Source organism: Palaemon carinicauda, chromosome 19 (genome assembly GCF_036898095.1).
Source record: "Palaemon carinicauda isolate YSFRI2023 chromosome 19, ASM3689809v2, whole genome shotgun sequence".
In the NCBI taxonomy this organism is placed as follows: domain Eukaryota; kingdom Metazoa; phylum Arthropoda; class Malacostraca; order Decapoda; family Palaemonidae; genus Palaemon; species Palaemon carinicauda.
In genome coordinates, this window is record NC_090743.1 from 27136364 (window position 1) to 27163189 (window position 26826).

The 26826-nt window shown below is 36.8% G+C and overlaps 1 protein-coding gene across 46 annotated transcripts in view; it reads left to right on the forward strand.

Annotated features, from left to right (window-relative positions):
- The window catches only part of slo (calcium-activated potassium channel slo), a 608128-nt gene that overhangs the window by 530583 nt on the left and 50719 nt on the right, over window positions 1-26826 (forward strand). For 20 of the 46 annotated variants that reach the window (XM_068393381.1, XM_068393340.1, XM_068393345.1 and 17 more), the window contains 2 exons: window positions 20096-20179; window positions 24074-24100. The exons of 9 other annotated variants lie outside the window; for them this stretch is intronic. In XM_068393381.1, the coding sequence (XP_068249482.1) occupies window positions 20096-20179; window positions 24074-24100 (111 nt within the window). Of the gene's footprint in view, window positions 1-14467; window positions 14549-16253; window positions 16305-20095; window positions 20180-24073; window positions 24101-26826 lie in introns of all 46 variants that reach the window. 17 more of the 46 variants (XM_068393364.1, XM_068393384.1, XM_068393349.1 and 14 more) reach the window with 5 other exon arrangements.

A 26826-nucleotide genomic window follows, 5' to 3' on the forward strand; every position in this document is an offset into this window, starting at 1 on the left:
TAAGTGATAAGCGCAAAGTGTTACAGTGTTGCGTTCGAGGGTTCGTCTGTTCGTGCCAGTTGTTCGCCTAGTCTGGGACCTCTTACAAGCTCCCAAGCCCAGGGGAGAAGTAATGTCGAAGGACTTATGGGTTCAGCAGGCCTTGATCGACGAACAGACGTTTTCCCTCCGTGGTTTCGGGTGTATCTACACACGTTGCCGACGTGATCACCCCACCCACACAAAGACGAGAGAGCCCTTTTATTCCTCGTCTTCGGAAGAGGTTTCTCGCAGAAACCATGGACCAAATCTTGCAGCTTTTAAGTGCAAGTCGGTCCCTTCCGCACAAGTCCAACTCCTAGGTGTAGCCATTAGCCCTGGGTCAGTTCGGACTTGCTGCAGTACGACAACTGCACACCTCCCAGAGAGGCAAGGTGGTATCGCAACAGACAGTAGCTCCGTCTGTTGCCGCACCAGCTGTTTTAGACCCTCAGTCTCAACGGACAGTAGCTCCGTTTGTTGTTGTCTTTCTTAAACTCTAGTGGTCTTTGCTGCAGACAATGCAGTCTCAGCTTGCGGTGTTGATGCAGGAGTTTCAGGCAGAGAAGGTTAATACACCTCCTCCTACGAACGCTCCTCCTCCTCTGCGCAGTACAATCTGCCAGACGTATGAGGTTGAGGTTCCTCAAGCTACCTCCATGCGTGAGCTGCCGCGTTGGGAGTTGCCAGATACCAGCGCTGTGCAGCAACCTTCACTTTCCTTGAGGCAGGAGCCTCTTACCACGCAGCAACCTCCTCAACAATGGGGGCAGGAGCCTTATGCCTTACAACCTCCTCTACCCTTGAGGCAGGAGTATCTTGCATTACAACCACCCTCGAGGCAGCAACCTCTTGAGGTACGACAACCTCTACCATCCTTGAGGCAGCCACCTCAACTCTCGCAGCAACCACCTCCACTTTCCTCGAGGCGAGAACCTCAACTCTCGAGGCAAGCACCTCAAGAACCTCAACTCGTAAGTCAAGAGCCTCTCTCTGCGCAGCCACCTCAACCCTTGAGGCAAGCGCAACTCTTGACAGTGCTGCCAGGTCAAGTTGGACAAATTACCTTAGATTCGTCCACGAAATTACCCCATTTTCATCAAAATTTCCCTAGATAATTTTTTATTTGTATATAATACAATAACACTGATTCCTTCAACCTTTTTGTCTTCAAGAGACAGGTTTATCACTTCTTAAAGGGTTGACTTTCCGCTAGCAGCTATCTATCTCAGTTTTTGAGCCGTGGGCTATATGAAAGCCAAGAGCTTATCCCATCAGCTTACAACTTAAAAAAAAAAAAAAAAACATTAAATGGAACAATCAATAATACTCACTTGTATTCTTTTTTTTTTAATGTTTTATTAATAAATTTACATTCTAATTTCATTAGAAGGGGCTAGTGTTCGATCCCTAGTATGAGGTAGAAATTTATTTCTATTTGAACACGATGTTGTGTTGATATTTATCCATATTGACTCATTAGAGGTAATTTGAATGAATTACTACCAATTGTGTCACGTGGTGGCCCGGGGAAATCTGGTAAAACTCTCTGGTAAAGAGACTGATGTCTCACCAGGTTAATCCTCGGACAGCTAGATTAGTGTCAGGTTCAGATTTCTTTTAAGCAGCATGAGCCTCATCCCATGCAGCATGAGCCTCATCCCATGCAGCATAAGCCACACGCCATGCAACATGCTCTGCTTACCTTACAGCATGCTCTACATACAGCATGCTCTGCATACAGCATGCTCTGCATACCTTACCGCATGCTTCTCAGTCACACATCTTTGGTTGTTTCCAACTCACTAGACTGTCAAGCAGTTTCATAACGTTGCCTTCTAGTCTGCTGCTTTTGCACCAGTGAAACCCTCACTGAGAGAACTTAGCTTTTCTCGGATATGGTTCCTGTAGATGAGAAAGTGCTATTCTCCCTCCTTCTGATATTCCCTTGAGGACTCTGTCATTTGGAGAGGAGCCTTTAGCTGCGTAGCCTCCTATGGACTTTTATTTAAGCATAACATGCTTCCAGGGAAGGTAATGGTTCCACTTCAGTCGCTAACCCCGTCTGTTACCACACCTGCTCCCATAGACCTTGAGCTGTGTTGCAAGACATGCAGTCCAAGCTTAGTCCTTGTTAGAGGATTTTTTGTTTACGGAGTCAGTGTGTCACTGGGAAGACGTTCAACAACCAGCAGAAGTGACTTTTTGTGACGCAGTGCGGCAACCTCAGCAACCCGATAAGGAGTTGTCTGTACGACCCAGACAGTCTAGACAGCTTCGGGTTGTCACTGTACTTCCTCGCTTCCCCATGGTTGACAGTTCACAGACTGTGCAGCAGTACCATGATCTTGTGTCCGGCTCCGTCAGACGACTGGCTTTTAAGAGCTCCCACAAGTCGTCGCTGTCTGGAGATTCTCAGATGGACTATGGATCTGTCCAAGGAACTGGGCCTCCTGGTCAATTTTGAGGAGTCCCAGCTCGTCCCATCCCAGACCATTGTCTACCTGGGTATGGATCTTCAGAGTCGAGCTTTTCGGGCTTTTCCATCGGCCCCAAGGATCTTCCAAGCCCTAGAATGCATCCAGAGCATGCTGAGAAGGAACCGATGCTCAGTCAGGTAGTGGATGAGTCTAACAGGGACACTTTCATCGCTGGCCCTGTTCATCGTGTTAGGGAGACTCCACCTCCGCCCCCTTCAGTATCATCTAGCTGCTCACTGGATAAAGGTCATGACGCTAGAGACGGTCTCAGTTCCTGTTTCCGAAGAGAGGAGGCCTACTCTCGCGTGGTGTAAGAACAGCTTTCTTCTCAAGGAAGTCTACCTTTGGCTGTTCAGAAACCCGACCGCCGTCTCCTCTCGGACGCATCAGACACGGGCTGGGGTGCGACTTTGGACGGACAGGAATGCTCGGGAACATGGAATCAGGAGCAAAGGACACTTCACATCAATTGCAAGGAGTTGTTGGCGGTTCATCTGGCCTTGATAAACTTCAAGTCCCTCCAGCTTAACAAGGTGGTGGAGGTGGACTCTGACAACACCACAGCCTTGGCTTACATCTCCAAGCAGGGAGGGACTCATTCGTGGAAGTTGTTCTAGATCGCAAGGGACCTCCTCATCTGGTCAAAGATCGAAAGCTCACGCTGGTAACGAGGTTCATTCAGGGCGATATGAATGTCATGGCAGATCGCCTCAGCCGGAAGGGTCAGGTCATCCCCACAGAGTGGACCCTTCACAAGAATGTTTGCAGCAGACTTTGGGCCCTGTGGGGTCAGCCAACCATAGATCTGTTCGCTACCTCGATAACCTAGAGACTCCCGTTGTATTGTTCTCCGATTCCAGACCCAGCAGCAGTTCACGTGGATGCTTTTCTGCTGGATTGGTCCCATCTCGACCTGTATGCATTCCCGCCGTTCAAGATTGTCAACAGGGTACTTCAGAAGTTCTCCTCTTGCAAAGGGACACGGCTGACGTTGGTTGGCTCCGCTCTGGCCCGCGAGAGAATGGTTCATAGAGGTACTACAATGGCTGGTCGACATTCCCAGGACTTTTCCTCTAGGAGTGAACCTTCTACGTCAACCTCACGTAAAGAAGGTACACCCAAACCTCCACGCTCTTCGTCTGACTGCCTTCAGACTTTCGAAAGACTCTCAAGAGCTAGGGTCTTTTCGAAGGAGGCAGCCAGAGCGATTGCCAGAGCAAGGAGAACATCCACTCTCAGAGTCTATCAGTCTCAAGGGGAAGTCTTCCGAAGCTGGTACAAGGCCAATGCAGTTTCCTCAACCAGTACCACTGTAACCCAGATTGCTGACTTCCTGTTACATCTAAGGAACGTAAGATCCCTTTCAGCTCCTACGATCAAGGGTTACAGAAGTATGTTGGCAGCGGTTTTCCGCCACAGAGGCTTGGATCTTTCCACCAACAAAGATCTACAGGACCTCCCTAGGTCTTTTGAGACCTCAAAGGAACGTCGGTTGTCCACTCCAGGCTGGAATCTAGACGTGGTCCTAAGGTTCCTTATGTCATCAAGATTTGAACCTCTCCAATCAGCCTCTTTTTAGGACCTCACATTAAAAACTCTTTTCCTCGTGTGCTTGACAACAGCTAAAAGAGTAAGTGAGATCCACGCCTTCAGCAGGAACATAGTTTTCACATCTGAAACGGCTACATGTTCCTTGCAGCTCGGTTTTTGCTAAAACGAGCTTCCTTCACGTCCTTGGCCTAAGTCGTTCGAGATCCCAAGCCTGTCCAACTTGGTGGGGAATGAACTGGAGAGAGTACTTTGCCCAGTTAGAGCTCTTAGGTACTATCTAAAAAGGTCTTAACCTTTACGAGGACAATCAGAAGCCTTATGGTGTGCTATCAAGAAGCCTTCTTTTCCAAGGTCTAAGAACTCAGTTTCTTACTATTCAGGCTTCTGATTAGGGAAGCACATTCTCATCTGAAGGAAGAAGACCTTGCTTTGCTGAAGGTAAGGACACATGAAGTGAGAGCTGTGGCTACTTCAGTGGCCTTCAAACAGAACCGTTCTCTGCAGAGTGTTATGGATGCAACCTATTGGAGAAGCAAGTCAGTGTTCGCATCATTCTATCTCAAAGATGTCCAGTCTCTTTACGAGTACTGCTACACCCTGGAACCATTCGTAGCAACGAATGCAGTAGTAGGCGGGGGCTCAGCCACTACATTCCCATAATCCCATAACCTTTTAACCTTTCTCTTGAATACTTTTTATGGGTTGTACGGTCGGCTAAGAAGCCTTCCGCATCCTTGTTGATTTGGCGGGTGGTCAATTCTTTCTTGAGAAGCGCCGAGGTTAAAGGTTGTGATGAGGTCCTTTAGTATGGGTTGCAGCCCTTGATACTTCAGCACCTTAGAGTTGTTCAGCCTCCTAAGAGGAACGCTGCTCTCAGTAAGGAAGACGAACTTATTAAAGGCAGAGTAATGGTTCAAGTCGACTTCCTTACCAGGTACTTATAATTTCATTGTTATTTTGAATAACTGATAATATGAAATACGGGATACTTAGCTTCTTGATATACATGTACACTGGTTTTCACCCACCTCCCTGGGTGTGAATCAGCTACATGATTATCGGGTAAGATTAATATTGAAAAATGTTATTTTCATTAGTAAAATAAATTTTTGAATATACTTACCCGATAATCATGATTTAATTGACCCACCCTTCCTCCCCATAGAGAACCAGTGGACCGAGGAAAAATTGAGGTGGTGTCAACAAGAAGTACTGCAGTACCTGGCCACAGGTGGCGCTGGTGAGTACACCCCCCTCTTGTATAGCGATCGCTGGCGTATCCCTTCCGTAGAATTCTGTCGGGCAACGGAGTTGACAGCTACATGATTATCGGGTAAGTATATTCAAAAATTTATTTTACTAATGAAAATAACATTTTGTTAAGATAGGTAAGGATAATTTCAGGCAATACGTTGAAAGTATTTATGAATAGTTAGTCTTACTTTGAACATGGCGTTTTTAGATTTTGAATAAGCATCAACACTTACATTGCTCTATTTGTTAAAGTTAGCCAGTGGATAGTTTTGATCAGGTATGGAAGGGTGCCGTGACTGCCGTCCATATTGTTGCTAAAGTTAACTTGAATTTATAGATTTTTAAATAGATACTTTAAGGCATGTTCTTGTCTAAATTCCACACTCTTCTGTTACTCATAAATATATATAAACCTAATAGTGTGGTTTGAAGAGCTGTGATAATATGCAAAACTTGTTCAAGGACAACTTTGTGTGTTTTATGTTTTTGAATGATGGTCATCATAATGTACAAAATATCCTGACCTCTGTTTGCTGTGATTTATGGAAGTGTGGGTATAACATCATAAACATACTATTATGTGCGATTCATAGATAAAATCTTATTCCTATAACATTACTCACAAACTTATATCTCCTTGAATTTCTATTTCTCAAGGGCAACACAGACCATAGTTATCATATTCAAGTTCAAGATGGTTTGTATGAAAATTATTTTTAGCTTTTTTCATTTATCCTTATCAGTGCTTATCATTGTTTGTGTTTTTTATTTAGATTATTTTTGTACTATTGAAGGCTGGTATTTTTGCATACTCTGTTTTCCTTTCAGATGTTTACATTGGCCTTTAACTTTATATATATTTTTTATGTGTTAGTCCTTATTTGTACTTCATTAAAAAGTATAAACAGAGTAGTAATAGGCCTCGTTATTTAGTATTTAGTATCAGAGGCATCTGGCCTCTGATATTCAGCGATGTTCATAAATTGATTAGTTAAAGTGAAGTACACGGGGTAGGGGAACAAGGAAGCATTTATTTATTTACATTAACCTAGCTTGAAAATTTTCACTTATATTTCAACTTTTCTGTTATGATTTAGGAGTGAATGTCATTAGCCAGAACTATTACTCAATAAACAATAGGATTCTTTGGTTTAACATCCTCAACATTTAGAACAAATAGATTTATTAATACAGCTTGGAATTGATTCTTGGATTTATGCCTTGAAAACTTTCTCATTTTATTTTGAGCTCCGTATTTTTATTAGTCATATATGACCTTTGATAATGCATACTTAATATTAAAAATTGGTCAGATTTTACCATTGATAAATATGGGATACACATCTCTTAGTTGTTTTGTTTCACGAACCCTAAGATTTTTTTACTTATACAGAATTAAACAGAATTTTACGTTAAATGTTAATGCTATTATAAAGTAATTTAACCAGACAATGTCATCTAATTTCATTTTTGCCTTGAGCCCAAAACATAACACAATATTGCAAAAGATTGGTGAAAAGTGGGACGAAACGTAGATCAAGAAACTGGACAGCCAAATGAAAATAGAGTAAAAGGAACCAAAATTATTCGATTGTAGAGCCATAGGAGTGGTAGATAATGGAGATTTTCTATTCTTACTTTATATTGATACTAAGTTTCCTTTTGTTTAATACTTTGATTTACACAGTTTACACTTTATTGGCATATGCTAAAGCAATGATACTTACATAATCTACAGAAGCAAGAATATTTTACCACGCAATTATAGAAAATCCAGTAAAAGCATATTTTACTTGAAATACAACCCTGAGTACTATCACTTAAGCAAGCATCATACCCAAAACATTAACTAGTGTCTATCCAATTTTGTATTATAATGTACTTATATAGGGTCCTTGCTTATTTACTCAACGTAATTCAGTAAAAAATCAAAATTTTCACTGACTGCAGTTACAGATTAGTAGCAATCCATGATAGGTTAGTCTAGTGAATAGAAATGGTTACAGGAATTTTATGATAGGTAACAAAGAATAATCAAAGTATCTTATAGTATTTGAAAAAAAAAATAATGTTATCAAGTAGTCTAAAGGTAATAGATAAATCTGGATAGGGATATGTTACCATACAATATTGATACAATATTTTACTGTACAGTCAAGAAACTACTCCATACTGTTGAATCTTCTAATTAGGAGTTTGCTCTCTTTTACCATGCATAAATAATTGCAGGTGCAATCAGCACTAGATGAAAATAAAATTGCCTCTCTATGTACACAGTAATATAATCATCTCATAGGTAATGATATTCAAAATTTTGTATTAATTACAGTATGTTAAAAGGAATAATTTGCAGTTGTAAAGGTTTTGAGTATTACTTACAGTATGATTCGTGTGAAATTGTAGATCTCTTAAGTTATTATTTCAAAACGAGGGATTTCAAGGTATAAAACTAATAGTCAAATTCTAGGGCCTTGTTCTCTTTCAATATTTATTTTGAAACCAAGATGATCCAAAGGCCACTGTATCAATAAAAAAAGGAATTTTTAAGTGAGGGTTAGACACATGATGTATGAATCACTACTATCGTGATTTATTTAATGTACACTTAAGCCTGGGAACATATATGTCAGCACATCACTGCTTTTGTGTGCTAGATACATTACTCTATATATAGTTACTGTGTCACCTCGGCACTATAGTAAATTTATAGGATTGCATGGTGAGCATCCAATCACATGTAGGCTTGGTATTAAAAATTGCAAATACATTTTCTGGTGTTCAGCCCACAAGTTATATGTTTCTTCTTGTGTCTCTTGGTAGATATAGTAACATCACTAGGAAATAGATATATCACTTGATGCCAATCACCATACTATATATATAATGACTATTGAAAGGAGAATGCCCAAGCCTATGTAAGTATTTGTATGATATCTTTGTAAATAATGTTTAGCTCCAGAATACTAGAGGTTATGCTCAGAACTCACTGAGGTCTTTCATGATCTGCAGTAAATAACTGTACATTGTCAAAAAGCCATTGTACATATAGGAGAATGCCATGATGGTTGTGAAAAATAGTTTCTGTTCTAACAAGGTTAGTTCAGAATGATACTTTTTAAGCAAATGGTGTAACCCATTATGGTGACTGCCATATCCCAAAATAAAGTGAGACAGAATTTTGATAATGAAGTTGTTTATTTCTATAGTCACCAGGCATTCGTTTTAGTTCTTTCTCGTAGCTGGTTAAATGTCAATGTTTACTTTTAAGATAAATATTTCATTTTTTTTTCGTTTGGCCTTGCCCCTCTAGTGTAGTTTTGGGATCATATACAGTGCATGACGACACTACGATGTTATAACTTGGATCACAACTTTCAGAACTGTTAATTACAGGGAAAATACTTTGATTCAACAGCATCACGTTCAGCTGCCACAGAACTCAATGCCCAGAAATTCTGGTAAGCAAACCAGAATTCTTTCAAGTATTATTTAGAAAGAACTAACTGAGTATGCCTCTGAGTTGCTGCTAAATCTCTTTAAGAAAAATTTATACAGAAATTAAGAGCAGTAGCTGCACTTCTAATGTCTTGAACTTCAACTTTTAGGTCCTTCAATTGCTTTATCTGCATACAATGGGTTCATTCTTCTAAGAATAAAGATTCATAAGCAGTAGACTGGAAAGAGAGTGCTACTGTATTTCTCTCCTTTCTATGTGGGTGAAAGATTCTGCTAAGAACTCAGGTTCTTCAGAATATCTGCACAGTAAGGAACTCACACATCTCATCTGCCCATTAACATTAGATTTGGCAGTTCCAAGTTTTGGTAAGGGGTCATAGTAAACAAGGCCCCCAACCAAGTGGAAGAGTTTGGTCAGACGATGATTGAGACCCTGAGGGAGGAATCTGCTTTCCTCCAAGAGCCCCGAGAGAAGGCTTCAGTCTTCCCTGGGAGGCTACCCTTGGGTGCTTCCTTTGGGTTTAGCCAACTTACTAGTTCAGATCAGATTTAGGTTTTCAATTGGCAAGTAATTGTTCCTACTGTCTAACAAAATCACATTGTATAGCGGGGAAAAAGACGTTATAAAGAACGTGTGGCACCAAAAAAAACTGGAATACTAAGGGTTATGATCTACCCACGTGGTAGTACAGTGCAGTAATACCTCGGGATAGGAAAGTTTCTGTATACAAAAAATTCACCACACGAAAAAACATTCAAAGATTTTTTCACCTCATATTATGAAACAACCCTCAGGATATCAAACGAAATTTGCCCGGCCACCGAAAAATAATTTTAAAGTTAGCGCATCGCACAAACTGTAAACATGCCACCATCGTCCTGCTCTCCCATTGGTTTTCTCCTTACCATGATGCTAGTTACCGCCATAAGATCCTGCTCTCCTATTGGTCAGTTTCTTTCTTATCGTGCATCTACATATCAACATTCCTCGACCATTTCGTTTCGGCAACACTATTATTCACATTTAATTCATGTTGGTGATTGCGATTTTCATACTTATAGTTTTCGTGTTGCGTTTTTCAACTTATAATCTATAGCCATGAGTCCCAAGAATGTTGCTGATGTTCAAGGAAAGAAGAAGAGGATGCTTTCTATGGAGATGAAGCTGGAGATAATCAAGAAATATGAGGCTGGCATGCGATTCAGTGTAATTGCTAAGGAGTATGACCGAAACCTGTCAACGATAGGCAACATCCTTAAGCAGAATAAAGCCATCAAAGCAACAACACCTTCTAAGGGCATGACTGTCCTTTCAAGTAAAAGGAGCCCCATGTATGATGAGATGGAGAGACTGTTTCTTCTCTGGATTAAGGACAAGGAAATCCCTGGAGACACGATCACTGAGATAATAATCTGCCTCAAGGCCAGCGCCATTTTCAGCGATCTCGTACATGCTCAGGGCAAGGATTACTCAGGAGAAGGGTTATCACAGCAGGCACCCACAGAGTTCAAGGCTTCACTCAGGTGGTTTGAGTCATTCAAAGAGATGGACTGGCATTCATTCACAGGTGCGGCATGGCGAGGCTGCCAGCTTGGACACCAAAGCGGCTGAAGCCTTTGTTAAGAAATTTGATGAGATGACTCTCCAGGAAGGCTTCAGTCCCCAGCAAGTCTTCAACTGCACCAAAACTGGGCTTTTCTGGAAAAAAAATGTCCCATCAGACCTTTATCACAGTGGAAGATAAGCAGCTGTCTGTAAATAAGCCTATGAAGGATAGGCTTACCCTTGGACTCTGTGCCAATGCCAGTGGGGATTGTAAGGTCAAGCCCCTACTGGGGTATCATTTAGAGACTCCTTGAGCCTTCAAGTCCCTTAAAGTACTAAAGGAGAGGCTTCTGGTGATGCAGAGCCCTAGTGAGAAAGCCTGATTAATAAGACTGTTTCATCGAGTGGGTAAATTTCTGTTTCTGTCTGACCGTGAAAAATTATTTAGAAGAGGACCAACTCATTCTGAAATGTCTGCTGGTGTTGGACAATGTCTTTACTCACCCTCCTGGCCTTGAGGATAATATTTTTCTAGAATATTAATTTATCAAGGTTCTCTACCTTCCACCTAACTTCACCCCTCTCCTGCAGCCCATGGACCAGCAAGTGATTTTGAACTTCAAGAAGAGATGTTTCAAAATCACTGACAGCACAAACCTCACTCTTCATGAATTTTAGGAGAATTTCAATATTGTAATATGCCTCCGACTCATCGATCAAGCTGCCAGGAGGTTTCTAGGGGAACCTTAAGCTTCATGGAAGAAGCTGTGGGCTTATGCCATCTCCACAGGAGACTTCAAGGGATTCGACGTGGGCTTAGCTGAAGATCTTGAAAATGTTTCGCAACCTGAAGATAAGGAAATCGTTTCACTCGGGAGGTCTGTGGGCTGGTCGTCAGTGAGGACGACATTAATAAGCTTCTCGAGGAGCATCAAGAGGAGCTTACGACAGATGACCTGAAGGAGTTGGAGGCCATCCAACTAAAAGTCTTTCATGAATAGTTCTCTGGCGGCGAGGAAGAGGAGAACACAGATACGGCTACAACAACGGCATAAATTAAGGAGATGCTATCTTATTATCATAAACTGGCAGATTTCATAGAAAAGAAACACCCCGAAAAGGGTTCATACAAGATGTTTTCTTGCGGAATTTATTGACATTTGTCTGAGTCCTTTCAGGAACATTTTAAAAAGTAGGCATAAACAAGCTTCCTTGAATTTTTACTTTTTAAATAGGCCATTAATAGGCCAAGGTGAAGGTCAAAGTAATTCGAAGAAAAGGAAAGTGGAAGTGAAAAAGAGTTTGATGAAATTTAGAAAGTGAAAAAAGCAAAGTAAAAAGAAGTTAAAAATGAGAAAAGGAAAAAAAAACAGGAATTTGATTTTAAATTTTTTGTTAAGTGTTAATGTTTTCTGCCATTTGTTAATATGTTTCATAAAGTTAAGTGTTAGTGTTTTCTGACATTTGTTAATGTGTTTTGTAAAGTTTAGGTTTAATATTTTCTGCCATTTGTTATTGTTTTCTGCCATTTGCCCTCCTCCTCTGCTGCCACTTTTGCTTTCAGACATCGCCTCACTTGAAAGGTAAGATTCCACATTTTAGTATAATTTTTTTATTACTATTTTCTATTTATTATTGCAATATGTTGTAATATCTACTTCATTTACAGGTATTAATGGTTAGGTTAGGCATATTTAATGATTAAATTCTAATTGGCTCTATTTCATTGTCATCATAGCATTATTCTAAAATTTATTGTGGTGTTTTCGTAGTGCTTGGAACAAATTTGGCAATTCACATATAGAACTGCAAATATCATACAAAAAAAATCCTGATTCGAAAGCCAGTATGGAACAAATTAATTTTGTATCCTATGTTATTACTGTATTGCCATACACCACCATATAACTCTAATATACTAGAGGGACAAGGAAATTATAAGGAAAGAAAACAAGATTTTTAATTTAAGGGTAGACATCGAAATTTAACTAGCTTCGAGAAAGACGCAACACAAATGCCTGAAGATGTTAATGAAATAATATGCATTGAAAGGGTTCAGATATGCCTTTTTGTTGCAAAGGCATGCCCCACAAGGGCTAAGTCAGATGTAGTCCTATATGTGATCATTTGGGTTTATTTTTCCCATGAAGCTTTCATAGCTCATGCTTACAAGTACACAGTTCTCATCAGATGGTCACCAGATCCATGATTCATGTAAAAAGATATTTTCCTCTTACTAAATCATGAGCTTTAGCTGAATATTTGCCAGTAATATACAGGTTGCTACCTGTAATTTCATGCAGGCCTTTTTTCTATTTTCTCTTGGTCTGGTATTCTTGTACCGACTTAACTTACTTTTCATGTGCTGTAAGAGATGATTTATCAAACGTAACATAAGTAGTCATGACATGTGTTGAGGTATAGCAAAGTAGCTGCAGCAGTATCATCCACCAACACTAAAATCCATTTCCTAAGACCAGCTAAAGTTTTCTCCTTGCATTTTTTATAATGATGAAATCTTACTTTTCTTACCCAACATCAACCCCAAACTTATTGAACAGCTCTCAACTACTGATAATACCCCTGTGCCTGGTAACCTTTAGTTACCCTGTCACATGCCTATCAATCCCTTGTTTTACATAGAGTTTTACTCTTATAAACTTGCACTTCCCATTGCTTTTCATTTTATTTTGTTTATTCTTCCTTTCTTCTAAGTATTAGATTTACAAGGCTTTCAGGAAACAGAGTATTCATTCTTTGGCAATTCATGTTGATCCCATCTGGTTAAACTTCCGAGTAGTAATAAGAATGACAATGCAGTACATTAACAACGTTGATCCCATGCTAAATCTATGATCTGGGTAAAATGGTTGTACCATTACTTAAGGGCATTCCTTTTCATGCTTTTGTAGGCTTAAGTGTGGAACTCAAAATTATTGAACAAAATGAGTGATACATAGTGCAACCTGTTATCTATTCTTAGCAGGGGATAAGTTTGCAAAATATATGGTGAAACTATGAATAAGAGACACACCTCAGGCTTAGGTTACCATGCAGTTCCTGACCATGTTGGTACCAAGTGGGTCATTATTTTGAAACTTGAATTACCCCTGGTGATATTTCCAATTACTTTACTGATAAGTTCCCAGGCTTTAATAATCATCTTTCCAATCTTAAAATAAGTATACATCAAGATACCATTATTTTGTACTGTACATGACTTTCACAGCTGCATGAATAACTAAAGTTTTCTTTTCGTTATACATCTATTTGATGTTTGTTTATGATTTAAAAATTAATCTTTTATTGTTAGCAGTTTAGAGAGAATTTATTATGAGTAGCAATACAGTAATTAACTTTTAGTATAATTTGGTTTACTGAAAATTTACTTACCAGCCGTAGTTTTCAAATTGAGTTTTATTAATCTTTTATGTACCTGGTAGTCATGATAGAAGAGCAGAACTGCTTGTAGTTGAATGTAATTTTATTATTTTCTTTTTGCCTCATTTGTGTTGTTTTTCAAAACAGAAGTCTGTTTAAAGCTAGTCTACTGTTACTTTTTGTCTTTCATTATGAATGTTTCATACTCTTCATAGTGTTTATTAATTTCTTTATTTATATATTGGAAATAGCTTATTAGAAGAGTCATAATTCTATGAGTTTAATTTCCATTTTGTGTATCGGTTATTAGCCTTACCTTCCTGAGTAAACATATCCCTTTCATATACCCATGCCATGTCATTTATTTGTGGATGATGTCTGTTTTTCTCTAATTCTTTATATATTATTAGTTGTTATTAGTTTGCTGATAAGTTATCACTTATTTCTTGTATAATGTATACAGTGAATTGTCTTTTTTCCACTGTTGTATTTATTTCATTACTTACATCACATGAACTTTGCTGCGGCACGTGTGACTGTGTCACTCCTCATTTACATGTTTATGTTACCACCTAAATCCATTTCTGTATGATGTGAAAATTATTGGAAATAATACAGATGACATTTGAGTCAGAAGTACATTAGAAAGCTGAATGATTATCTTAGACAATGGATATGTTGGTGGTGGCACAAGTATCACGAGGAGTGGCAGAGACGGTTGAGACTGCGTACCCCGTGAGCTATGGCGAACATTACAGTGGCGCTGTCCGTTCCCTTGCAGACATCGGAAATTTGCTTCAAGCAAGCGGTTTCATGAAGAACTTTATGCCCCTCGTGGTGGAAAGCGGGCCGGGGAGCGAGGGTAGGCCAGTGTTGCCCTCCCCACTAACAAAGTCACTGATAATTTTTATCAGTTTTAACCATGCTACCCCTGTATTGAATATTCACACACATTAGGTCATCCGTAAAATTTCACTTTATAGTTAATTTCCCTGATATTCTAGTTGCAGATCAGTAGTAGAATGAGTATTTGGCTCTGGTGGTGTGTGAGTATTCATTAGTGGCACAAAACTTAGTATTTATGCCAGGGTTCCATGTTCCAGCAAATAGTTCCCTTCTCCACCACGGGCTCTGCATGAATATTTGATCTGAAACGTGGCCGCTGATGATGAGCCTTAGTTAATGCTCCAGTATGGCCAGTTGTCCAGCTATTGTCCTTAGAAGAATGAGCTTTATTGAAACAATCAAAAGGTTCCTTATGTCTGGTCTGGTCACCTACTAATCTGTCCTGTGCCTTTAAGCTAGGTTCTGGTGGGGTTACCCAGTCCCCCACCCCTCCATCTTATGGAGGAGGACCATAATATCAGGTTATGGCCAACCAGTTGTGCACGGCAATATTGCAACCATATTTGCTACCAAATTTTCCTTTGGCTTGCTCCTATGCATGGAATTATGACTATGTGGTTGAAGTGATGAGGAGGCCAACCCAGAACTCTGGCTGAAAGCTAAGATGTCCTGGTATTTTGTCTTATTTGAGGGGGTGGCCTTGTGATGGTAAGGACCTCTTGCCCCCGTCCCCCATATAGCTCATTTCAGCATTGATTCTAGAATAACTAACTTTTATGAAATATGAAGAATTTATATTATCAGTATTTGTATATATTTAAAAAGAAATGAATATGCAGTAATAATCTCACTTGTTTTCAATTATTTTCTTGCCATTATTGAGTGAATGAATGCACTTAAATATTCATTAAACCCTTGGATGGTAATTATAGCTTGTAGATTGCTGATCAGTGAATATCACCAAAATAAAATCCTAGGTGAGAATAATTTAGATGGTAATTGTGTCTTAATTTAGCTTATTTGATTGTGAGCTTAGAAGCAAAAAGTTGTTTTCTCTTTTTCATTTGTCACGTATCTTGGAAAAATGCACGTTGAGCTTTTCATATTTGGATCAAAATGTATGCCTGTAGAGAGAATTAGGGGATGCACAGTGTACACTGCTGAAAATGAGCTTGCAAATGAATGGGGGTGAACAGCATTAGATCAATCTTTCAGATGGCAAATAGAGAATTCAAAGGTTTCAATGTGAAATAAGCATATGTGAGTGGGGCAGGTGGGCAAGGGGGTGGTACCCCTCTGCCTCAATCACTGCCACTATTCTTGATAATCACTTACCTTCGGATGTCATTCATTAAAAATCCTCAGTGATAATTTACACATTAATTCATTAGAATGGTATACAGTTTATGACTTTTTGTGAATTTTTCCTAAGATTGTGTAGAAGTACAGTAAGTATTTCATAGGTACTGTTTTTTTTTACTCAAACCTGAGGATTAATGAAGGAGAACCATAGCAACAAAAGAAGAACAATTCTGCCCATTTTACAATAATAGAGAATCCCTTTCCATATCCTAAATCATTCTGTACCAAGTGAGTGAGGCAGAGGTGAGTGTTAAAGGTATGACACTGGTTTTCTTATCATTTCTAATTATTATTTTTTGACTGTGGGCGGTGGTGCATGTGTTTCCTGCTGTCCGCACTAACTCCTGTCTTCTCTTTAGTGGCATTATTCAGGAAAGGAGTCCGCGCTGTCCAATTGGTAGGCCGAACAAGTAGGTAACATCCCAGCGACAGTGGTGGTGATGGCCGTGTGAAAAGCATGTTGCATGTTCGATATTATCTCTATGAATATCCATACTCGTGGTGTATCTTAATCCACAAGTTTCAGGGAGTTCAAAGCAGATGAACTTTACCTCATATGACATAAGGAAAATGGAACTGAATTCTGGAAGATATAAGAATAGTGCTCAGTGTTTTGGAATTTAGATCGACAGAATGTGTAAAACTTCTAGGCTGTTAGGAAATGCTTCAATATTGATGTTAATTTTTATTATATGTCTATAAAAACTTTTCATAGAAGATAAAGTAATTAGTTTGTGTGGTTATGGTCATGAAGGTGTCATCCAAAATGTATTTCTGTTTTTTATTGGATTATTTTTTGAGATAGTAGCTAGTCCAGAATTTGGGTCCTAGTCCTCTTTGGTTGAAATCCCTGAATCTGGTGATGATAAATTTTCTGCATGGCTCACATTGAGGTTACAGCCAGACCTGCCCCACAGTCCGCTCACTAATCCTAACATGCAGCTCTTAAATACTATATATTTCTTACTTTTAAACAGTGAAACCATCTTCCTAAAAGATCGCCAAATTGGATAGAATAAAGTTGGGTGCTTAATTATGCAGTACACACTAAAACTTGCCATTGCAAAGACTACTGTTGAGTATAAAAATATCCGCAAACATTTGTAATGAGGAAAGTGATAAGAATTTGAGTTAGAAATATTATATTAAGTTTTTCAGGTCTCTCTCCGACCTTCTACTAACCTCTCAACCCTCTCTCTGTCCCTTTTCTGTTCATAAGGTGGAGAGGTTACTTTTATACCAAGTAAGTTTCTGTGGAAATGCCATTTTTGAAGTACAGTCTACATTTTTTATGGATTAGGCAAGATTCTGCTGGTTATATTTATTTATGGCAGCAGCCGCATGAGGAGAATGTTTTGTTAGATAATAGCAATAAATTAAGCTGTGCAGCATAACATGGGCCGAGTTCTTTAGGAGAAAATATTTGTTCATATGTATCGTGAATGGATAAAATAACAATAAAGATCTAGTCACCTGCATCAACATCTAGAGTGCAGCGCTTGCAATATGATCTCAAGCAGTGTGCCAGGGCAAGTCGTGGATTTCATCACATAAGAGAAAATATTCATTTATGGAAAAAAAAGAAAAAAAAACATTGTAGGACACCGTGTCGAAATCTGCGACTGCTCACTTGGACCAGCCAGTGTCTAGAGCCTAAGAGGATTTAGCAGCAAAACTCCGCTGTAGTGAAATATACGTGCATGAGACCCAGGCTTTGGGCTTGGGCGGCTGGGGTGAACAAGATTACAACTTTCCCAATTCTGGCTCTAACCACCAAACATTTGACAGAAGACTGTTATGTCAATTTTACCACTTGAAAATTATTCAACGTATGTTTCCATGAACTTAATATGAAATGAAAAATATTGTTCAAGATAGATTATGATCACATCTTATCCCCATTCATGCAGCTGTCCCATTTTTCATTGTTACCCAGCCACTCATATTCCTTATATCAGATATATATTATATGGCCGCAAGAAATCCCAAGTTCCCCCTCTCTCATCATCAGGTATTTTTAACAATGTTCCCTCAAATTCAGATGTGCTCTTATGTGCTCTCTACATTTTTTGCAGTGTTCTTTTCCTCCACTAAGTCTTGTCTCCAGCCGCCCAGGAAAGTTCCCTGGTGTCCCAATAGTTCTTTATACTGTACACATCCTATTCATTCTTTCTAAAACCATGATTTATGACTTATGTTAGTTCATGGTATACGTTCATGCAAAGTTTATTACATTTTACAATTTGGTCTATGTTTTATAATCAATGATTGGATGTATCTTGGTATTTGACATTTATTTTCTATATAGTTAATTTCTGTAGTGTTTACTTAGTTTTACTTTCTACTGGCCCTGATCAAACTAGGAAAGCCTGCTTAGTCACCTACTTGGCAACAAAGATCATAGACTATTAGAATCAGCTCTAAAATTGTATACAGTCTAACAATTCATCCACTCTAGTAGAGAGGGAATTATAGAAAAATTACTGGTTTTCAGAAAAAAATATTTAATGCACTGGAATGTACTTAGGTGTTAGCAGTCTGGGAGGGTTTTATTTCCTAGCCTTAAAAGTCGTTTCTGAGAAATCTGGATATTTACGTTCTATTTCAGAATTGTCTAAAATTTCATGTAGGTGTGAATAACCCAAATGAAATTCCTTTTAGTGTAATTAGTGAAGACGTGCTCATGGAAATCATAAATGGTTGGGTAATGCAGCTTCCTTTCATAAGCTTTTTATAAAATCCAGGAGTCATGATATATGAAAGTAGATGTCCCACAAAATGATAGATGTTCAAGTGGTTTTATTCAAGGTGTAAGATGAGATTTAATACATTACTTACAGAACTTTTTTGTGTTGAATATTATTTATCAAAGTAATATTTAAATTGTTAAAAAAAAATACATTTTTAGTTTACCCAATTTAAAATGTAAATTATTTAATTTTTGGATTTTTAGTATCTCCTAGAACTTTTAGCTAAAGATTATTGAATTTATAGTTATTGTACAAAGTTGCATAACTCTTGCACATGAGAGAACCATTCAAAACCTACTCCCAGTGTTTTGACTGAATAGAATTTATGAACTTGTGGATCACATATTTTGACATAGGTAGTTTAGATTTTTGTTCAAGTTCACGTACATAGAAAAGACACTAGGGACAGGATTGTTGAAATATTGTATTGGATGTTCTCACTAAATATTTTTTAAAAGTTTTCTTCTCAGTTTAGTGAATAAACTTTTGATTTATTTTTAGTAATTGGGAATGATTAATTGAATGAAATTCCCAAAAGTAGGATGTCCATAATCAATGCACTATGTAGATTGAGAGAATTTCATGTTTATAAATGACCTCACTGAGAGTAGATTTTGATGGTCAATATTTTGCATTTTATTAGAGTTTGAGGTAGTATAGAAACTTACCAGCTCTTGACTGCATTCTATATAAAGTGAATTTTCAGTGCCTATTCTAATCTGAACTAATGATATTGTGCCTGTTTACCATAGTATCATAATCATAATATTGTTCATTTTAAGAAAATGCAAGGTATTTTTAAGTAAATGAGGGGATTTTTATTATTGATTATAATGTAAGTGAAAATAATTGCAAGAATAATGGAGTGTGTATCTACATTTTTTTTTACATTTTTATATATATGAATATATATATACTATATAGTTAAAAAATGTGTTAATGACATGTCAGTTCTTCAAAAAACTAAATATGATAGCTATTTCATGACTGCTTTCTTTGCACGTAACTCCTGGATTTTACACTTAAACTCCTTATTCCTCAGCAAAAAAAAAAAGCCCTGAACTTCCTCTAACATTTTTTTCTGTAAGGCATCTTTCAACTTTTCTTCCTTTCTTTTAAATCAGATAATTTTAGACCCCCTTCAAATTACAAGTTGATTTTGATATAATAAGTTACCCTTAGACACTATACTCTTCTTCTTTTAATTTGATACTTATTCTTAGGTTAATCAATGCCTTATAGATAGCAGACTATTCTCAAACCATCCTAAATCATATTTGTCCCCTGAACAGTTAAATACTATATCCTTATGGAGTTTCTTATTCTTTACTTTTATTTATTCTTTTGTTTACCTTCTCATTTTTGGCCAATTTTTCGACAGTGAAGAGCTTTTCTTTTTACTACTGTATGGCTGTTAGTTACGCGTATTTTTCTCGGTGTGTTTGTTTCAGATAAGTCAGATATTGAATCAGAACTCTACCAAGTTACTTACACCCCTCCCGAACTTCCAAAGCGTCTTCTTAACAACTCCAGAGGTACCATAGTTACTACTTTCACAGTCTTTCACAGTTTCCCACTTTCTGCCTTTTATCATTTCAGTCCTTGCGAGTTTCATAACAGTAACACAAGTAGGTGCAGTAATTAGCCTGTGACTAAGTCTGATGAATCCAGTGCAAGTTATCTGGATAAGAAGTCTAGAGTTAAATAAAAGAAAAAGATTCATAGCTTGACTGTTTTGTAAAATATCGTGAATCAAAGAGCAGCTTGCCGAGTTCCTACAAGGTGCAGCATTTAATAAACTATATAAGGGAATAAATTATACCTTTTGATGTAACATGTAAATTTATTTTTGTAGAAGATTACTTTAAATGTATCCAAATAAAAATTATATAAATATAACATATATATATATATTATATATATATATATGTATATATGTATACATATATATACATACTGTATAAAGTATATATGTACATATACACACACAGTAATACCTTGGAGATCAAAGTAGCAGAACTCAAAAAATTTGGTGACTGAACAAAATCTTCTAACATTTTTTTGCCCCTGAGATCAAACAAAAATTCTGAGGTCGAACAGCATTAATAAAAACCTGCATGGACCAAGACAAAGATGACAGAACCTGTATACTCATAGGTTTTAGTCAGTTCATACCCGTAAAATATCAAGTTAAAGATTCATTTACCCTATATTTATTCATTTATTCTATCAATCATAACTTTTTCTTATTATTAGTATGCTTTACTGTACTATATTGTATTTCAATACCAAAATGGTTTAAAATAGGAGCACATTTGGGCTGTGAATAAATTGATGTTATTTCCATCAATTCTTATGGGAAAAATTTATTTGGAATTCAAATACAGTCTTGGAATGAATTGTTTGGGCTTTGAGGTACTCATGAACACACACACACACACACACACACAGTTATATATATATATATATATATATACCTGTATAATTGTATGTATGAATATTATATATCTTTCGCACCTTTATCCCTACATTAAAAGTTCAGTTGTCTGATGCTCCCTCTATTTCTAATAGCATCACTCATGGTTAATAATATGGCACGTGCTTTTACAGTTGCCTGTTCTTGCAGTCATTTTACCAAGGTTATTGGCTGTAGGCCCAACATTTGACTAAATAGTTCAATTGCAATGTAGCAGCTGTCCTTTTTGTCACGTTTAAAGATATGAAGTAATTACAGTAACTGCAGATAACAAAAGTTGACTATATATATATATATATATATATATATATATATATATATATATATATATATATATATATCTATATATCTATATGTATACATATATATATATATATATATACATATATATATATATATATATATATATATATATATATATGTATGATTGTATATATAGTGCACATACATTTATACTTACATACATTAATACCTACACACATACAATAATACCCCTCCCTGTTTCAAGGGACCTGATGTAAGTCGATTTTTTATGTCGGTCATATTATCCCACTATAAAGTGACTAATACAATCCCTATACATGTGCTAAACACCAAAAATGACTTATAACCTGCTGTCATTAATAAGCTTCTATGTGAAATACTGTATTGTGCAGTACAATTCTTCACCATTATTGCACAGCGTTGAGACCAACATACGCCTGCGTAATAAGGTTTAATGTTTGTATTTTTCTTAATATTTAAGTATCAGTGATGTACAGTTAGAACTGACGTGTGTCAAACCAACATAAAGGGATATTTCATATACAGATATACAGTATGTTTATATGCTTATATACATGTATGTTTATACACACACACACACACACACACATATATATATATATATATATATATATATATAATGTTATTCCACTTCAGTATAAACTTCCTGATATCAAAGGGGCTCTGCTACTGCAAGAGGGCACAAGTATGTTGTGACCCGCTTATGGATCAAGAGGGCTTAAAGATTATGTCTCCAGCCACTTATGCATCATATCCTTTATATATGAATTAAAAAATATCCGTAGCCATTTCCAAAATCCTGCTATTAAAACATGGTTTTCATTCATTATCTGAAAATTCAGGAATCTAAAGAAGTTAGTATCACTCAGGGACTGACTTCATCTGGAAATATTGCACCATTTGTTATGTTTTCATAGGTTCAGATAATTACTCTTCAGAACTTATGAGTTGTGTTTTATGGGTCTTAGCTTTTCTTATAAATAAAAAACCTTAAAGTTACTGTTTCTAATTAGTCAAGAAAGAATATCATCATTGTTTTGTGTAAAGATTTTAGGTTATCAAATTGCTGAAGGAATCGTAGTGCTCTACTATCTTGGGCTTGGATATTTGCAGCAAAGATAGATGCCCAAAAATCTAATCTTAAGGAATACCTGATAAAGTAAGCCAATCACTAACATAGTAAAATGGTATCAACAAAAACACACCTGTGACTAATACAGTACTTTCATTAGCCACATGGAAAATGACATAAGCATTTATTATGTATGTGACTTTTTTTGTGGATAATTAAGCTCTGTATACTTGCATATTTTATCAGGAATTCTGTATTTTTCTTGCTTTTATTTGATATGATAAGTATTATAAATACTTATATGTATTTATAAAAAAAGATTAAATTTATCTTTGTTCCCAAGTGGAAAACTAAATGCTGTACCTACTAGGAAAGCTGGCATCATTTGTCTTCCAAATCTACATAGTGTCTCAGATAGTGCTCTCATACATGAAGATTGGCAGGGAACTGGTGCCAAGGAAAGTTCTAAACAGTTCTCGGTAGCTCCCCCCAAGTGAAAGTTTTGTGAGCCATCATAATTTTTCATGTGGAGGGACATTAGTGGAATGCTTATTTCCTTACCACCGATATGCCTTTCTTCAAGTAAACTGTGGGAAAATTGAATATTGGTGACTTATTGTAGGAAGTTTTAGAAATTTTGCCTTAAATTTCAGTGTTGACGTTGTGTCTACATATGATTGTTCATGTGATTGCCCTCTTGATTCTCTTGTGAGCAGTTAAATGACTTGGTGTTGGTTTGCCTAAAAAGAATGATAATTTATGAATGTGTTCTTATGCACTGTGAGATATGTGAGAATGATTGTCTGTAAATATGGATTATGTTAGGTGTTCAAGGTTTTTTCATAATTTTGCTAATCCTTGACACAGGTTGACAGCACAGAAGTAGCTCTGTCTGGGCTGATGGCAGCCATGGCTGCTGGGGAAGTCCAATTAATGATGTCAGTTAAGTTTAGCATATTCTTTGTCGGTTAGCTCCCTGTCTCCATCAGTCTTGTTAGTGCTCTGCCAAAATCTCTCACATTTCATAGCTTCGTTGCGCAATTAATAAAACTATAAAAAAAGATTTGTAAGTCTTACAACTCGGGGTACATTTTATAAGTTCATGTTTACTTAGCTAATTATTAATTTTACATAGTCAATTATTACTGATGAATGACACTTACTATATGAGCAGGGAAAACTTTCAAGGATGTCCCCCCAGCAGGCAGTTGCTAGTAGCCTAGCAGCCGGAAACCATGAAGGTAGTGTCTTGTTTAGCATTATCAGTGGCGAACTATGCCAAGCACTTGGTCTAGCTTATCCTTTAATCACCCTTTTCTACAGTCTCAAATACAATATCTTTATTTCATAGAGGAATCACATAATACAGCATCATGATGAATCATTGAAGTGCACATAGTTCTTTATGAGATAGTGGGTATCTTATGTTGCTGTTTAATTTGACTCATTTAAGACAGAATGGGAAAAATTGTATACAATATCATGACTATATCATGAAATCTTTGTGATGAAATCTTTTTTGAGTTCATGTGGCTAAGCAGGTTAGTTCCTGGCAGATGAGGCCAACAAGTGTCTAATGCCCCTCCCTTCCCACAGGCGACAAGGCGCCCGTCAGAGATGGAAGTAAGTGTTAGCGATACCCTCCTGATAATAATTCCTTCTCCCTCTCCTTTCCTCCAGTTATTCCCTTTAATTCAACCTCCCTTTATGACCCTAATAATGCATCATTATTAGTAAGAGACAAAGTGGTCTCGCCTTAAGTAACATTAATATAAGCCCTTGATGTAGTGGGATATTAGATTATTTTAAAAATCAGAAGACAACAAAAATTTCAGTGAAAGTTTAAAATATCCTATTACATGAAAGTTCTTCTGTATTATATTTGTGATTTTTGAATTGTTAATGAAGTTGATTCAACGTAGATTATGGAGGGGGTCAGATTTTTTCTTGTGGGAGTGTAAGGTGGAGAATTTATGTGGTCAATAACGCCATTTTCATGATGACTGAAATTTAACATCATGTATTTAATGCCATTTTCATGACGACTGAAATTCAATATTTTGTTTGTTTCTTTGTTCATTTATTTGAAATCCTCTCCAATCAAGGTTTTATATTATAGTCTCATTGAAATAAGATTTCTACCAGAACATAGCATTTCTGTGTACCCTTTACCTTCTTCTGTTACCCATGGGTTAATCCATAAAGTAGTCCTCCTCAAACCTGTATTTTACTCCAGATACTTTAATTTGAAATACAAAATTCCTGTAAACCCCCTCCTTTTTTATTTATGCTACTCCTACCTTATTATTCCCTTACCCATTAATATATATCTCTTCATGTTGCAACTTTTAAAAAGTGATTGTAGTTTCCATTTGCATTTGATGTTAGATAGTTTTCTAGTCCTTCATTTTCCCGTAAAGTTGAACCAGCTCTTTATAGCATTCAGATCCATCCTGTAATTGTTTGAAGAAGCATGTGACCTCCTTATATCCCTGATATACCCTGAAGGCTAACAGTCAGTATTGTTGTACCGTCTTTTCTTTTCCTGCATGGACCCATCATTGTGGAGAACCTGTTTCACTCATGGCAATATGCTTAATTGGTAACACTTGTCTTATTCATTTTGATAATAATGTGTTTGTCCTGCAGTTGGTTGAATTTCAGCAAAGCCTATGCACAATGATTCATCTGTAGACTTTTAAAGCAAGTTATAGGACTTCTGTGAGGAAAAATTGATAAGTTAAATGGTAGACCATAGTGAACTAACGCCCTCGTGGCATGCTACCATTGTTATGGAGGTACTCGTTGATACTAATACAGTAGTTGATGAGTGAACTATGCACTAAGATTTGATAGCTTGAGTAATTCTGAATCATACTCTTAGTGTTAAGAAATGAGTGTATACCTGTGGTTTCTGTGTTGAATTTAACTAACGGCTAGTTTTTTTCTGATCAGTACAAATTTTTCAAGTTATTTGTAGGGAACAGGATGTATGGAGGGTTTTAATTAGTTTATTTGTTTGATAGTGGACCGTTCTTTAGCATGACAAGGATTGTCACCTGATATATATTTGGTTCTATGTGCCTGCTATAAATTTATCTTTCCTTGTCTTTACATAAACAACTCCCTGATTATCCATGTTTATAAGGTAATTATTAGTTGTATGCCTTGTTAATTCTATAAATATAAGAAAAGGTATGATGAATGAAGCATTGTTAGTCAAACGTATTATTTTTCTGAGACTTTTATGTTATCAGTTAAGGTAAATCTCGCTTTCATGGGTATGGTAAAAGTATATTCCTTATTACTGTGGTATAATTAATGTTTCTATCGTCACGCCTCTGAAGAGGCTTAAAAACTATTCTGAATTTTGTTATAAAGGAGATATTTAATTTCTTTAAGTTGCAATTCTTAATTTCCTTTGTCTAACTTTTGTTATGCTGTATTTATCTAGAGATAGCATCAACTAAAAAAAGTCACTTATAAAAAGACAATTTTCCATAAATGTATTTCAATAGTAGTAGACAGAAATAATTTGAGATCATTGGTACCATATATTAATATACGAATGGTACTAATGGAAATCAAATTGAATTCAAAACTGACTTTGATAAATTCCAGGGAGAGAGTAACTATCCAAAGTAACAAGTACAGTATCAGACTTGTTAGAATTGTTAGTTCTTTGGTTGTTTTCAAAGATATATTTATTACACAGAAGTAAATTTATTATTTATGGTATAGTCAGTTTCCTATTTAGAATTAGGCTTATCAACCTATAAGAACTAGAAATTCAGTCATGAATTTGCTTTTAGCATACTGTAAGGTTTTCTCTTACAGTGAGCTTAAGTTGATGCTTAAATAAATTCTTGAGTAAATTATATTTTGCTTTTGATTTTAAATAAAAATTTATCAAATTCTTTGTAAACCTACAGAAGACACTTTACCTTAATGTTATAGTGATATAAAACTGACATGTAAAATTGTAATTCTCCTGTCCCTTATAAATGAAGTTCCTGATGTGGCCACAATTTCCTAAATTAACTGTTTTTGCCCTCTCGAATAGATATTTTTAGAAAGAGCATGTAAAAGTAGCACATAAGGTGACTTGTGTATACTGTAGGTGTGGTATCCTTTCGCAAAACGACATCTTGCAAGTCGACAATGTACCATTATTTGGTGATATTTGAATGTTTCTTGACTTTCAAGAATATTGCAATGCTAAAACTGGAATGGGCATCTTGGGATAAAATCCTTTCCTGTAGGTTTGAACAACTAAACCATATACAGTAGTCATGTACATAATATTAGGAGAAACTACAGAACTTAATTTTTATATGCTTATCTGAGCT